Source organism: Dipodomys spectabilis, unplaced genomic scaffold (assembly GCF_019054845.1).
Source record: "Dipodomys spectabilis isolate Male_0828 unplaced genomic scaffold, ASM1905484v1 ptg000051l, whole genome shotgun sequence".
Classification (NCBI taxonomy): Eukaryota; Metazoa; Chordata; class Mammalia; order Rodentia; family Heteromyidae; genus Dipodomys; species Dipodomys spectabilis.
In genome coordinates this window covers 3,494,468-3,510,087 of record NW_024870728.1, presented here as the reverse complement: position 1 = coordinate 3,510,087, position 15,620 = coordinate 3,494,468, and the positions used below count along the sequence as shown (strand labels likewise).

The 15,620-nt window shown below is 44.9% G+C and overlaps 1 protein-coding gene across 1 annotated transcript in view; it reads right to left on the bottom strand.

Annotated features, from left to right (window-relative positions):
• Dner (delta/notch like EGF repeat containing) overlaps positions 1 to 15,620 on the bottom strand; it is a 164,211-nt gene that overhangs the window by 48,306 nt on the left and 100,285 nt on the right. The window contains exon 8 of the mRNA XM_042679326.1: positions 12,590 to 12,814. Coding sequence (XP_042535260.1) covers positions 12,590 to 12,814 — 225 coding nt within the window. The remainder of the gene's footprint in view (positions 1 to 12,589; positions 12,815 to 15,620) is intronic.

The window sequence follows — 15,620 nt, the reverse complement described above, 5'->3', positions numbered from 1 at the left end:
CAGCCTAGGACTAAGATTCTAATATCTATGATTCCTTCCTAGCTGGGATTAGAGACTAAGATACCATGCTCTGTTTATTTGTTAACATGAAGCCTCACTTTTTTACTTAGCTGGCCTCAAACTGTGATCCTCCCATCTCTGCCTCCCTAGAAGCCAGAATTACAGCCATGGTATTCAACCAACCAATGGTTGTTTTATGCCACCAAGTTTTGTAGACTTTTTTAATTGTAAAGGTACTGTAGAGAGGAGTTGCAGTTACAGGAGTAAGGTAATGAGTACATTTCCTATCGAGCATTGTGACCCCCTCCTTTGTTTTCCCCCTACTATCCCTTCCCTCCCCACTTCCCCAACTCTTCCCTCCCCACTCCCACAAGTTGTAAAATTTGTTTTCAACATAGTATCTTGTACATCTCATTGTTACAATGGGTCAACCTGTATCCTTGTTTCACCATCGTGTTATTTCCCTGCCCTTCCCCAAATTAGAAAAATGTATATATAAGATGCAGGGGGGCTGGGAAGGTGGCTCAGTGATAGAGCGCTTGCCTTGCATGCATGAGGCCCTGGGTTCGATTCCTCAGCACCACATAGGCAGAAAAAAAAAGCCAGAAGTGGCGCTGTGGCTCAAGTGGTAGAGTGCTAGCCTTGAGCTGAATAGCTGAGGGACAGCGCCCAGGCCCAGAGTTCAGGCCCCACGACCGGAACCCCCCTCCCTAAAAAAGATGCAGGGCACCAACATCAAATATAGTGACAACAGGGGTTATACCATGAGGGAAGAACATATAAAAGGAACAAAACAAATCGCATAGTTAAAAACAACAGAGAGAAAGAAAAAAACCTCGTGTCCCTATCTTGGGGCCTGTTTTTCTTAGCTTCATCTCATATGGTCATATGTACATAGCTTTTAACCTTTTCTGCTTGTCTAGTAAGAGGAGTATCCTGGATATATACTAGTTATTGCAAATAAGGGAAGCCATGGGACCTATGTTTCTTTGGGTCTGGCTTACTTCACTTAATGTAATTTTTTTGCAGAATTTTTTTAATGCAGCAATAACTAATACAAAGGCTTAGTTGCCAAGGATGATGCTTAACTTAAAGGAATATGGCCACACAGACAAACTGTTAGATGTTAGAAAACTGCTAGGAAAGATATTTCTAGGGAGTAATAGACAAAAGAAAATTTTCCTACAACTAGACCACATCACTGCATGCTCTTTGTTTCCCATCTGCTCTCAGCTGTGCTAATCTGACCTGCAGGACTTGGGACTGCTGCTGCATCATGATCTTCGATAGGAAGAGTAAAAACAAAACACAATCCCGCCTGTCATCAACACAGCACTGAGACTGTAGCCCAACAGCCAAGGGTGTCTGTACTAAACCCTGTGCTAATGGGACTGTACACTGTACACTGTGTAAGAAGGCGCTGAGTGAGGTGAAGTCTGGGTGTTCTATAGCCAGTATCTGCTTTGAGCTAACAATGTGCTATGCCTAAGAAAAGAGGTCAAGTGTCAATGGACTTAATCTTCAATGAAACTGAAGCTGAAGTACAATGCAGTCTATTGAGAGCTCAGATAGAAAGACCAAGTCAGGGCCCAACAAATCAACACCAGGAAATGGGCACATGGCGGGGGAGGTGGGACCAAGGGACAGAGGTGGATGAAGGAAGGAGGAAGAAGAGGAGAATACAGCCAAGAGCTCATTGTACATACCACAAATTAAGAAAAGGAAGGGGGGGTGGGAGGAGACTGTGGAAGGGATGACACTGACCAAGATGCACTGTATTCATCAACTGCTTTGTTATATGGCACCTCCTTTTTACAACTACTTAAAGATTTCTTTTTTAATTTAAATACTGAAGCCATTTACAAGCCCTCGGTGAATGCAGAAACTTGCAGAGTGTACCTTCAAACTGAAAATAAACCGGCCTTGCAGAAATACAGAGCATTGCCCTCCATTTTTGTCCAACTCTAAAATCCCAAGCATTGAACTCTCCGTGTGTGTGTGTGTGTGTGTGTGTGTGTGTGTGTGTGTGTATGCACACCCATGCTGGTACTGTGGCTCAAACTCACAATCAGGGCACTACTTCCATTTTTTCACTCAAGGCTGGTGCTGAGCACTTGAGCCACAGCTCTACTTTAGGCTTTTCGCTGGCTAATTAGAAAGAATTTCAGACTTTCCTGCCCAGCCTGGCTTTGAATCTCAATCCTCAGATCTCAGCCTCCTGAGCACCTGACTTCAAAACACTGAAAATGTCAAAGCACGCTGAAGGGTAGGAAGCCAGAGAAAAAATAGGGCGTGCAGATGGCTCTCCTAGGTGTGTAGCTAGGGCTGGGGATCAGGTGCTGTGAGTCACCGTGGGGTGTGGCCGTCCCCTGCCATGCACCAACATCCTGAAGGGCGTTCTGAGGGCCCGCAGACCTGCGCATCGACACTGATGGCAATCACTGGTACCGAGCTGTTCCTGCAGGAAGGAGGCTGCTGAAGCATAGGACATGGACGACATCTCAAGCAGAGAACTAAAAATAACAAATGTCAACGATGAAGAGAAGAGAGCATTTCAGAGATGGTGATACTTTCCAAGCCAGATGAAGAGATGAAGAGAAACACCATCAAAGGAATCTACAGTACACAGTAATCAATGTAGGAGGCTCTCCGGGATTTGGGTGGTCAGAAAAATCGCTGCTAGGCCCTGAGAAGTGAGAGACACCAATCAAGAGAAAACTATTGAGGCTGAAGGGCAGCCGTGCATCGTGGGGCTATGTCTGCATTTCCCCTTTGAGACACAGGGGAGACACTGCTCTAATTGGGTACAGCCAGCAGACATCATGTCAAATGCAATCACCAGCTCCCATCACAGGTAGCCCTCAGCATCAACTTCAAAGTGGCAGATTGCTCGATTTTCAAAGGGAAGTGAAGCTGGAAGAAGGTGGTCACTGTCCAGAGTTCAGTTCTCTTCAGCATTAGAGTCCTATTTCTCTATGCTTGGAAGGAGGAAGCGTCTATTGGTCAGGAGTCACTCACACTGGAAGTAACAATTAAGGTCACCTTCAAGGCTGGCGTGCCTGTGCTCAGCAAAGTCTGAACGCTTGTGCTCATGATTGTCCAATCAGAAGTGAGAGCCCAGGCCACACCTGATGTACTCACACGCAGGGATCACAGCAAGGTGTTCAAGAGGTCTAGCCTATCGGTCAAGAGCAGGTGCTGTATAATGTTCACAAAGACAAGTTAAAGGAAAGGCTCTGTCTGAATGAGAGTGGCTCACACTTGTAATCCTAGCTACTCAGGAGGCTGCTGTCTGAGGGTCATGACTCAGAGCCAGTTCTGGCAGGAATGTCTGTGAATTAAAGACCAAATAAGCTGGAAGTGAGAGTTGTAACTCAAGTGATAGAGTGCCAGCCTTGAGTAACAAAGTTCAGGTACAATGCTCAGGCCCTGAGTTCAAATCTCAGGAGCAGCACCAAATGGAAGGAAAGAAAGAGAGAAAGGGAGAGAGAAGGAAGGAAGGAAAGGAAGAAGAGGAAGGAAGACAGGAAGGAAAGAGGGAGGGAGGGAGGAAGGGAAGGAGGGAGGGAAGGAAGAAAGTCAATATAATGTGTTTGTTGATTTGAAGTGGATAAGACAATTGTCCCATAGAGAATGTAGTGAAATTCTTCAGTTCTCAGTCATTTACTGTTTGATGAGTGAAGGTTATAGTCTGACACTATTTTCTATTTATTCTGAAGCAACAGAGGCTCTGGATCCTGATGTGCGGGTTCACTACCTGGCTTCATTCTCAACTGGCACTAAATCCGTGGGTGGGGTGAAGAAATGGTAAGCACACAGGTCCACCTCAGAAGGCCATGGGAATTCTAGATAACATTGGAGTCATCGAGCTTTGTCTTAAATGTGACACCTAACTATTCTGCACTATAATCACCAAAAGCCACGGTAAAGCCAGCAAGTGACAGCAAGTGATCCCTTAGTCCCTAAACTATTGGCTGTGTACCCATGACTGGGGGGAGGGGGGGGGGGCACTGTGACCAGGACATGAATCCCAGCTTTAATCTAGCTCTACCTTCCAACCTCATGTGAATATAATCTAGTTAATTTCCTCAGTGGCCATTCCCAGGAAATGCATATCTGACATTTTCCCTAGAGCCCTATTAGTTTATAGATGTCAGACTGGGGGGCGGGGGAGGCCCACAGGGCATAGTATCATAGCATTCGAGGTCACAAGCCATTTATCTTGACCCCTTTTCTATACAAGAGGAAAGTACACTAACTGAAGGGTAAATTTGGTTTAAATGTTCAGGAGATTTGCTAAGGTCTGTGGCCCCTGAAGAACATCTTGCAGTGGAAAGACTTACTGGCTTGGTGAAATAAGACTAGATTATGGAAAATGCAATGTTTCAAAACCCCTAGCTATAGACAATAGAAGGATTTATCTGGGTAAGCAGGGTGATGCAGGAGACAGACTTAACTGAGAACTACTGTTTCATTTCTGCAGACCCAGAGTGAATCAGTAGGTCTTCCCTGATTGGTCAGTTACTCCAGTCCTCATTGCATAGAAGTGACCAATCAGAGCACAGCTAAAGGTATTTAAAAACCCCTATATTCGCCAGGTGGGGGGGGGGGGTGGCTCATGCCTGTAATCCTAGCTACTCAGGAGGCTGAGATCTGAGGATCACAGTTCAAAGCCAGTCAGGGCAGGAAAGTCTCTGGGACTCTTATCTCCAATAAACCACCAGAAAACTGGAAGTGGCGCTGTGGCTCAAGTGGTAGAGCACTAGCCTTGGGCTGAAAAGCTGAGGGACAGCACCCAGGGCCAGAGTTCAAGCCCCACGACCAACAAAAACAACAAACAAAAAAAAAAACACCAAAAACCCTAGACTCAACCAGACGGAGACAGAGAAAGCAGCTGAAGCCTTGATGAGATACTTCTCTAAATAAAGTTCCTTTGCACTCCTCCTCCATTGTTCAGGACCTCAATGGTTGAGTTCCTGGGACACAAACCAGAGAACGCTGCAGCAACAGTGCTGGCAGGGGAGTTGCAACACTGGCAGGTGCTATCTGCCTGATGCTGAGCTGCAACCCAAGCAGCCAGAAAGGCTGTAGTGTGAGCAGGCTCTGCCCACTGCCAGTAACGACACAAGAAATCCCCTAACAGGAGCCAACTGCACAGTCTTCGCAGGCAGAGCTGAAACTTCAATCTGGGTTTTCTCAATTGTAAGCCCAGCACCCTGTCCATCACATTGAGCAAGAATTCAGCTCTCATTTCCAGATCTCAGACATTCTCAACTGCCAAGAACTCCCAGTGAGTAGATCACTGTAACACAGACAAAGTATGAGTTGATGGCTTAGTTACAAAATAGTTTTAGATGAGTCTTCTCCATCCAATCTCCAGAGCCACAAGCTTGACGATGATTTCCGGAGAAAATGTGCTGACAGCTCTTGGTTGGTGAGTGGTGTCACCCTGCAGAGTCGCTGGCTGCCTTTCCCAGCTTCCATTCTTGGTAAGATGAGGGAAAGGCTTTCTTCTGTCCTCACAGTCCATCTCAACTCCTATGTGGGGCAGGTAAATCTCGCACCTGCTCGATATCAGTTCAACCAATGTGAGTCTGAATGATTTGAATTTTGAGGAGAGGCTAGGGAATGGTAGGGACAGAGATCCCATTATAAAAACCAGGTCGTTAACACTTTCATACACATGGATCAGCCATTAGTGAGGTTAAAAAAGCAGCCTGGTGCATGGATTATGAACATGGGGAAATCTCGTAAAACCCCATAGGCTCTGCCAAGCCCGTGCCCTGCACTGTTACCACTGTTACCACTGTCCTCCCTCCCCTCGGATTAATCCGTCAGGCCTGAAGAAGGCAAATACCACAAAGCCTGAGGACCACAGAGGCCCTCTTAGGATGAGTACCTCCACCTCAAACGGGCAAGAAGAGCCTGGCTCAGCTCCTCACACCGTGAGCAGCGCCCTCACATCCCTCTCTGCTCCCTCCCACCAAGGCCAAGGCCCGCCCCCTTCTAGAGACACTCAGCTCACGGATGGCTCATTTACTACCTTTGGCTGCTGTTTCCATGTCCCACCTCAATACTCTTATCCCCACCTCCACCCCTTTCTTGTATATTCTCCCACACTATTAATGAGGGTTTTTCTGAGCTTTCTAACCAAAAGCTACCAAGGATGCCCCTAGGGTCAACTGCATTGGTTTATGACTCATGGCATCAAGAGAGTGCATACTCCATGATGAAGCTGAGAGAATTTCAGCAAGGATTGTATCTCGGATGAGGCATGTTGGTAGGTGATTTGGGGAGGATCCAATCTAATGTAGAGGCTGCCAGAGTGCAGAACTGATGCTATGGGCATGTGAAAAAGTTTTGTCTACAGAGGAGACAAGCTAGGGCAAAGATAATGGTGTAACTGGTAAAGAAAGAGCTGTCCATTCAACAGACACCAAGAAAACAGACAGATGTGAAGTATCATGTCAGATACATGCTGATCTTTCTCTGTCTTAGTCAAAATTATGAGTGGTCTTGTTATGGGCCCTAAATGGTTCTGCCTGATATCTTCATCCTATGACAGTGCATATGTTCTATATCCAACAGCAGACGCCAGGACCAGCTGCGAGCATCAAGGCAGATCTAACAAATTCATGGTGTAAGCTCAAGCCCCACGATCGACAAAAAAAAAGTAACAAATTCATGGTGTACCATTAAGTGACAAATGAGCTCCCAGTGTCTATTCTTCTGGCTGTTCTTCTTTTTCTCAGTTCTTAGTGTTGTCACCATGTCCATATAGAGATTTACATTTTTCCTTACATAGTCTCTGAAGAGGGAGTGAAATCTACATCAGCACATGTCAACTAGGAAAAGAGGACTTCCAAAAGGGCTTGAGACAGTAAGGTTGGTGGGCATGACGTATAGGAGTATGAGAGAGTAAAAGAGCAGAAGTAAAATCTGATAAAAGGAGTTAATATATTCCATGTAATCTACCACTCTCGGGAATGATAAAACATGTACATCAGAAACCCCTACACCATGTTAAACACATGACTGTTCTGGTGATTCAGATAAAGTGCTCTGGTTAATAAAAGATGAACTTTTTCATGCACCGATGGCTTATGCCTGTAATCCTTGCTACTCAGGTGGCTGAGATCTGAGGATTACAGTTCAAAGCCAGCCCAGTTCAGCAGGAATGTCAGTGAGACTCTTCTCTAATTAACCAGCAAAAAAAAAAAAAAGCCCAAAGTACAGCTGTTGCTCAAATGGCAGAGTGCTAGTCTTGAGGGAAAAGGCTTAGTGACAGTACCCAGGTTCTGAGCTCAAACTCCATGACGGGCACAAAGAAAGAAAAATACCACAAAAGATGAAAGTTGTACAGTTGCACTTATTCCCATATGTAAATGTACCTAAAGCATTCATTAATGAGATAAATGCTTTCATATCTTTGTAGGTGTACTAATTTATTGGCACAAGCATGCTAAGGGGAGACAGCACTTCAGTTCATTTTCAGCCATTTGGGGGAGAAAAAACATGATCAATAGACTTAAATACATAAAGAACTGCATACACAAGGAAAGAGATATATAAACAGTCCAGGTCACACCCATGGCATGGCTCAACATTATCTCAGTTGTGATCACTGGTCCTGAGGAAACTCTAATCCTGACCATCAATTCTCACATGTAATTCTGTTTCCTATAGATACTGTCAGAGCACTGATATTGCTAAGTCTGAACGAATGTAACAGTAGGAGGCAACACCAGAGGTGCCTATCTACTGGCCACAGAGAAAAGAAATGCAGCCTGCAGGTAAGACAAATGTAAAACACGGGAAAAAAATAATCATTCCAATTCCTATACATATAGTTTCTTTAGAAAAAGAAAAAATAGAAAAGAAAAAAAACATCTCATTAGGGAAAAGCCTACACGTCCTCTATTTTAAAGTCTATTATATAGCTAGCTTAACCCCCAGCCATTTTGTGCAGATGACTGACAGAGGGATGTGTAGCCAGCAGCAGCCCAGGTCCAGTCCTGGAACTGAAGAAATCAAAGACACTATTCATATTGATAATGATATTAATACTGACGTATACATTTCCATGACAAATACCTTATCATTTAAATGCCTGTTTGAGCAACAAGTGTGGAGTAATAATTCGAGTGTATTGGTCAGGGGCCCAGACCAATCACCTCAGGTGATCCTCCCCCAGCGGGCTCTTGTGCAGGTGCCACGTTCTACTGAGGGCACGTGCGATACCATGATGCCACCTGCACGGACCCGCAGTGCCGGCCAGTGTCACTCGTGAGGCCTGCAGCTGCTCTAAGATCTTACTTTCTCTCATTTTCTGGAGACTTCGATTTGTGATTTTTTATGTTTAGAAAATGGGTGGCCTCTCACTTAGCACTGTCAATGGGAGGTAACGTTTCCATGATTGCTCTGAGCTGACATTCTGTTATTTCATATTAAAACCCCGTCAGAAATCCTAGATCTGCAAAACCAAAGCTGACGCTTGGAAATAAAGCGCCTGACAAATCTGTTTTCACCTGATCAAAATGTCTCTTTGTTACATTCAGATGGGAACCAATTACCCACCTGATATGGTTTCAATCTACTGCCACTGGTGAAATGGGATCTGTTTGTCTCCACCAACGTGATCAGGCTCACCCTCCACAGCCCAACACCCAACTTCACCCATTCTCCTCATTGTCTTCTATTATGCTAACTAGTGGTGAAGCAATTACATGCTCCAAAAGATGAAGACAAAAAAAAACTGTACATTCACAGACGTGTTTTCACCTCTTAAAATGTAAATTTTTGCCAGATGTTACAATAGTTTTATTTTTTTAATATATTTCACACAAAGTCGCCTAAATCACCCTCTCAGGAAGTGACTTTATCTCCCAGGTTTAATGAGTGAGGCCTTCAGACAGAACCCCAAGGCTCCACTGGAGACTACCTAAAAAATGTATGGTAGAAAAGCCGGACACATTTCTGCAGACTTCCAAGGCCGCTTGGGGGCTGTCACTGGACCACAGGCCATTCACAAGTTCAATGTTCCAAATGCATATGGATGAAGTTTTAGCAGAGAACAGAGACGGGAAAAGTAGAATGCAAATAGGGGCTACTTCAGCACTCTGCCTTGGGGAGGGAGTGCTGGGATCTCTGTGGGTAGAAGGAGAGGAGGTTGAATAGATTTGACTGGTCCTGTCTGAAAAGGGTTTGCATGGCTCTCATTGGTTGCTCTCATACAGGACCTTTCTCTGGCTTTCAAGCAAGGAGGAAATGCCCTATAAATCCCCTAAGGTCAGAATCAATAAATGGAGATCTCAGGTACTAATCAATCCATGCATCTATGGTGTTGAAAACTCTGCAAGGTATTATTAAGAAACATTATTTATCCTTAAATAACTGAACTTGATCTAAAATTTTAAAAAAATAACCCAATTGCCAGGAGTCAGTAGCGTCTAATTCTAGATACTCAGGAGGCTGAGAGCTAAAGATTATGGTTCAAAGCTGGCTTAGTCAGGAAAGCCCATGAGACTCTTATCTCCAATTAACTCCCAAAACACCAGAAGTGGCTAACATGGTAGAGTTCCAGCCTTGAACAACCAAAGCTAAGAAACAGCAAGACCCTGAGTTCAAACCCCATTATCAGCACCAAAATAATAATAAGAAGAAGAATAGAATAATAGAAAAAAGAAAAGAAACCAATCAACTATGGAGAAACACTAATATGGTCAAGAAAGGGAGTCAGAAGGGAAATGAAAGCTGTTTCTGGCTCTTGTACTACTTGATGTGTCTTTGTGGGGCTTCCCCAAGGGAAGAGGGACTTTTGGAGGCAGGCAAGAGCATGGAGCAAGTTCTGGATGTGGGCACCTCCCTTCTGTTGCTGCTGAGGGAAACCGGCCCCGCGTCACGGCATCTGTGAGCACAGCACCCGTGGCCCACGCCATGGGTGAGACTTGGTTCTCCCAGGCCTATAGCTCATTCCCGCTTGCAAACCCTGAACTGGCCCAGGCATCTGTGCTTCCGGTGCAGAAGGCAGGGCACTGCTCCATGCTGCCGCCTTCCTCAGCACCCAGCCCACACAGATGAAAAGCAAACGCCCAGGAGGCAGCTATATCCCGACACCCACCACCACAGCTCCAGCAGGAAAAGACTGGTGCCCACCCAGGAAAACAACAACAACGACGCTCATATCATAGGCAGACTCAGAGACACTTTCTTGCTCTAAGGCTGCAAGGCCAGGTGTCCAGATACCTGCTCAAATACCCATTGGCCAGGTAGGGCAACCATAACTGTATGTACTTGGAAGGAAGAAGCTGAGTTCAAGCCCAGCCTGGGCTACATAGGGAGACCCTGTCACAGAAAAAAAATGTTAAATATTAATCTAGACATTGCAATAAACATAATGTTTAAGTGAGATGCACACTGAAAGCAGTCAGCTCTGAGTAGAGCACATGGCCCATTGTGGGTGGGCCATATCTAATCATTTGAAGGCCTGAACAACTAAGACGAGGGTTTCTCTGAAATTCAGAAAGCAGAAACTCAGCCTTCAATCACAACACAGAAACCCTTCCTGGCGCAACACAGAAGGCTGCCAGCTTCCCCTACAGAGTTTGGACTTGCCAGTCCCCACAATTGTAGGAGCCAGTTACTTAAAATAAATCTCGCTCTCCCTCCCTCTGCCTTCCTCCCTCCTGTTTCTCTGGAGAATCTCAACGCTATTCCCAAGCAGATTAAACAGCCCCTCCTCTGTGTTTCAGAGCGGAGAGGAAAAGAGGAACTTGGCAAAGTATCAATTGCTTAGAGAATTAAGCGTCTATGTGAAAAGGGCTTTTCAACACCCTTGCACCACTGAGCTGCATCTGCCACTTGCTCCTCGGGTTGGTTTGTGCATAGGAGACCTCTGGAGTTTACCGGCCAGCCATAGGAGGTCGCTGAAACCGAAGCATCTGGGTTGGAACCTGGGCTTGGCCCCCAACTGGGTGCAAGGTCCTAAGCAGTAACGAGCTTGCAGAGGCATTTCCAACTTCAGCGTGGATGTGGTCCCTGAAAGGAGCAGAGATGCCAGGCACCAAGCTGGGAACCTAGAAAGATTACCACCCATTCAATGGTGGTTTGGGCCTGTCTGACAAAAGGACCCGCAGGGGGATAAGACTGTTGAAGGGGTGACGTAAATCAAGATGCATTGTATCCATGACCGGCTTTGCTAAATGACATCTCCCTTGTACAGCTACTTAAAGATCATTTGTTTCCATCTCAAACTCAAAAGGAAAAGACACACTCACACGTACTGCCTGATGCTGGTGCTTTGTACCTATAAACTTAGTTATTCAGGAAGCTGAGGTATGAAGATCACCAAGATTCACAGTGACCCCAGGCAGCAAAGCCTATAAGTCTGTGAGACTCTTATCTCTAATGAAGTGCCAACACAAATCCTGAAGTGGAGCTGTGGCTCAAGTGGTAGAGTACTAGCCTTGACACCCAGCTCTAGGACAGCACCCAGGCTCTGAGTTCAAGCCCTAGGACCAGCACAAAAACAAAAACTCCACCCATACATACACAGAGTTCCCTTAATCCCTTAGGGAGAAAGAGACTAATGAGCATAATTAATACATCAATGCACTTAAGGACAGGGGTCAGGTCCTGAGGTGCTCACTGCTGGGTGACTCCATCTCTGCGCAAACATCACAGAACGATCTTGCTCAAGCTGGGACACCGGTTGCTGTGTAACACTAAGGACCATTGCTGTATATGTAGTCTATACCGTCTTTGTGTGATACCCAAATATATGATGTAAAGACCATGGCAGACAGACGGCAGAGCCCCGGGACAAGGGAACCCAGGCGCTGGCCACCACGCTGCCTGGCCAGGGGCATGTGTGAGGACTTGCTCTGAGAAGCATTCTAAAGAGAAGCATGTGCACCCAGGGGAACGTGGGCAGAATAGAAATGACAGAAAAGAAAGGAGTGTGCGTCCATCCTTGTCAGACCACACCAGAAGGCTGGGAAGACACCAAGTGGAGGCAGTCATCACCCTGACTTCTGGAAAAAACAATCAGCGCTGCACATGGAGAAGATGTGTGGGAAAGAAGCGCTGGAAGCTTTGGATGCAGACACAGCAAGGCAGAGGTGTGGTGCGGCGCGCGCAGGGTAGGAATTTTAATAGCTGGCCCAGTTCCACACGGACTGCAGTACCCTTTTCCTGAACATTCCATGGAAAGCTCCATTTTGTCACACACACCGGAGTGTCAGAAACGCCCTCTATCCATGCTCTAGAATACCCTGTCGTAAACTGTTGAGAAAGGAAAAAGTAGTTAACCATGTGGTAAGAATAAGCCCATTTAAACTTTTTTTTCCTTTTTTGCTTTCTGTGTCTTCTGGTGTTTTTCTACCAGGACTGTAAAGCGGGAAGAGGCTTTGCTAAATCTCTGCCCAGAGCAAGTCTAAAGATGAAGGCTGTCACCAGTGGGTAGAATGTGCTTCTATTCCCAGCCGTTCCACGCCCTGTGGGTTGACATTTGCTCAGATGCAAATTAAAAACTAAGTCTTATGGTGCTGGGGAAAAGGAACGGCTGCCGTCCGCTGCAGGCGGTACCAACCTGGGTCGCAGAGACACTTGTAGCTGGTGCCCACGCTGCGGCACGTGCCATGGGCGCAAGGGCTGAGGGCGCAGAAGTCCACCAGCTGGGCGCAGGTCGGCCCGGTGAAGCCGGGGCTGCAGCTGCAGGTGAAGCGCACCCCATCCAGGTAGCAGGTGCCATTGTTCTGGCATGGCGACGAGCCACAGGGATCCACCTTTTCTTCACAGGCAGAGCCGAAGTAGCCTGCATGGAGAGAGAGAGAGGGAGAGAGAGAGAGGACAAGAGGGAGAGAGAGGGGAGGGAGAAAGGGGGGGAGAGGTTTCAAATATTACACCTTGTTAGCTGAGTGTGGGGAATGGGGAGGGTGGCTCATCAATGTAATGCCAGCTATTCAGCAGGTGGAGATATGAGGATCACGGTTCAAAGCCAGCCTGGGCAGGAAAGTCTGTACTCCAACTATCTCCAATTAACCACCAAAAATACTGGAAATGGAGGTATGCCTAAGTGGGTTAAAAAAAAAAAAAGCTCAGGGACAGTGCCCAGGCCCTGAGTTGAAACCCCAGTATTGACACACGCAAACATCCTCGCGCACATGCACGTGTGTGCACGCACACACACACAGACACACACAGACACACACACACACACACACACAATTGCAACTTGTTTACACATAAAAAATAAATGGAAGGCCAGGCACCGGTGGCTCCTGCCTATAATCCTAGCTATTCAGGATTGCTGAGATCTGAGGATCAAAGTTCAAAGCCAGCCCAGGCAGGAAAGTCCGTGAGACTCTTATCTCCAATAAACCACTAGAAAACCAAAAGTGGCACTGTGGCTCAAGCAGTAGAGCACTCACCTTGAGCTGAAGAGCGCAGGGACAGCACCCAAGTCCAGAGTTCAAACCCCATGACCAACCAAAAATAAAATAAAATAAATGGAGTCCAAAGAATTCAACTGTTCCCTGTGGTAGGAGCTTGCACATATGTCACAAATCAACAACATTGCATCCCTTAGCTTTGGTAATTATGCGTTAAAATATTAAACCACATAGCCAGACACCAGTGGCTCACACCTGTAATCCTAGCTACTCAAGAGGCTGAGATCTGAGGATCAAGGTTCAAAGCCACCCAGGGCAGAAAAGTCTGTGAGACTTATCTCCAATTAACTACCAGAAAACTGGAAGTGGCACTGTGGCTCAAGTGGTAGAGGGCCCACCTTAAGCTGAAGATCTGAGGGACAGCTCCCAGGCCCAGAGTTCAAGCCCCATGACCAACCCCCTTCTCCCCAGTTAAACCCTGTGATTCCACTGTTGCTGAAATATAAAATACGTGACTGCACATATACACTCCTAGGGATGCATGCACACATGTGTGTGGGCATCGGCAGATGTGTAGACAAGTGTATTCACAGTCCAGAAAGATGCCCAAATGAGTGGATGATTACCTAAAGGAAAGCAGAGGGAATGGAGAAGGGGCTGCGGGGCTGGGCGGAAGGGTGTGTGACTGCAACAGGAAGACTGGTCGGCTGGGGTGGAAGGAAATGTTCTCATATTACACTGTGGTGACGGTTATGCAATGCTATAGGTTTGATTTTTTTAAAAAGATTTATTTACTTTGAAAGAGTAAAGTTTACTACATGGAAATTGGACACTTACATGAATTCTATAATATGTAGAATTATCTAAAGATGTTAATGTTTTGAACTGCATAGGTGGTCATTATGTAGGTGACTTTTGTTCTGTTTTCTATGTCCATAGAAAATGTGTGTGTGTGTCCATGTGCCTATACATCTGTGTATCCAGAAGTGTATGTATTTAATGATTTTTTTAACAAGACCTAGACGTGTTTTAATATGTTAAAAGTAATTTAAAATTAAATACTTCTTAAATGTAGGAATTAAAGTTCAATAATTGCACTGATGTACATTTACATTTTAATATCCCACCTGACCTTTTACCAATATTTAAGTTTATATTTACTCATCACACAGAACTCCCTAGCAATATTGACACTTTTTAGAGTTATTGTTACAGATTTAGTGAAAACAAAAATAGTTCCCAGATTTAATTGTTTGAAGTACCATTCATAATGGGTATAATCAATTTGGAATTTCTCTGCATAGAAATAGAAAAAAAATTCAATGCTGCTCAACATTTTATAATCTTCCTGGTAGCTCTTAAAAATTGTAGAAATTATACTAAAAACGTACCATATAATCTGTTTCAATAATATCTGAATTCTCAAAAGAGCCCTTTGACAGCCCAGAGTGAAAGATAATTCCATCTTTTGTGAGACCTGTTCCATTTATTCTGACTGAAAGAGGGTGCTTACACACTTACTAACATATGACAGAGTTATATGTTATCAGTATTGAACATGTTATTTAATAAGACTGAATATCTCAAATGTCTTAATGTTGGAGCAAAATAAAATTATTCTTCTGTGTGTCTAGAAAATACAGTATAGCCATTGAAGTATGAAAGATCCAATTTGCTCATTGAATGTGGCAATAAAAGTAATTAAAATTTTCTTTTTCTTAATCTAAAGAAATGTGTTCTGGAAATGAAGCTGTCCAAGTCAACATACAACTCGAATCCACTTGGACAGAAGCTCAAGGTTTTATATTGTGGCTTAGGAAACAGGAAGTAGGGAAATTTACATACCAAAAGAGTATTAGAATGGATAGACTAATTTAGTCAAGTTTCAAGATATGGAATCAACATACAAAAATCAGTAGTGTGGGAAATGGTCTCACTGCATAGCCCAGACTTGCCTTAAACTCTGTCCTCCTTCATCTCCCTCCCAACTGCTGTGTAATCAGGTGTGCGCCACCAAGTCTAGCCCATGAGTAGCAATATGGCTTTCCTTTTTCTACAAAAAGTGAACTTGTTGAAGAAATTATGAATAAATTTAAATGAGGCCTTGAAAGATTTCTACAATGAAAAGTACAAACCATTAATGAGAAAAACCAAAGACAAATACAAAATATGGAAGGATTTATGGTGTTCATGAATGAGAAGAACTAATATTGTGAACACTAACACTGT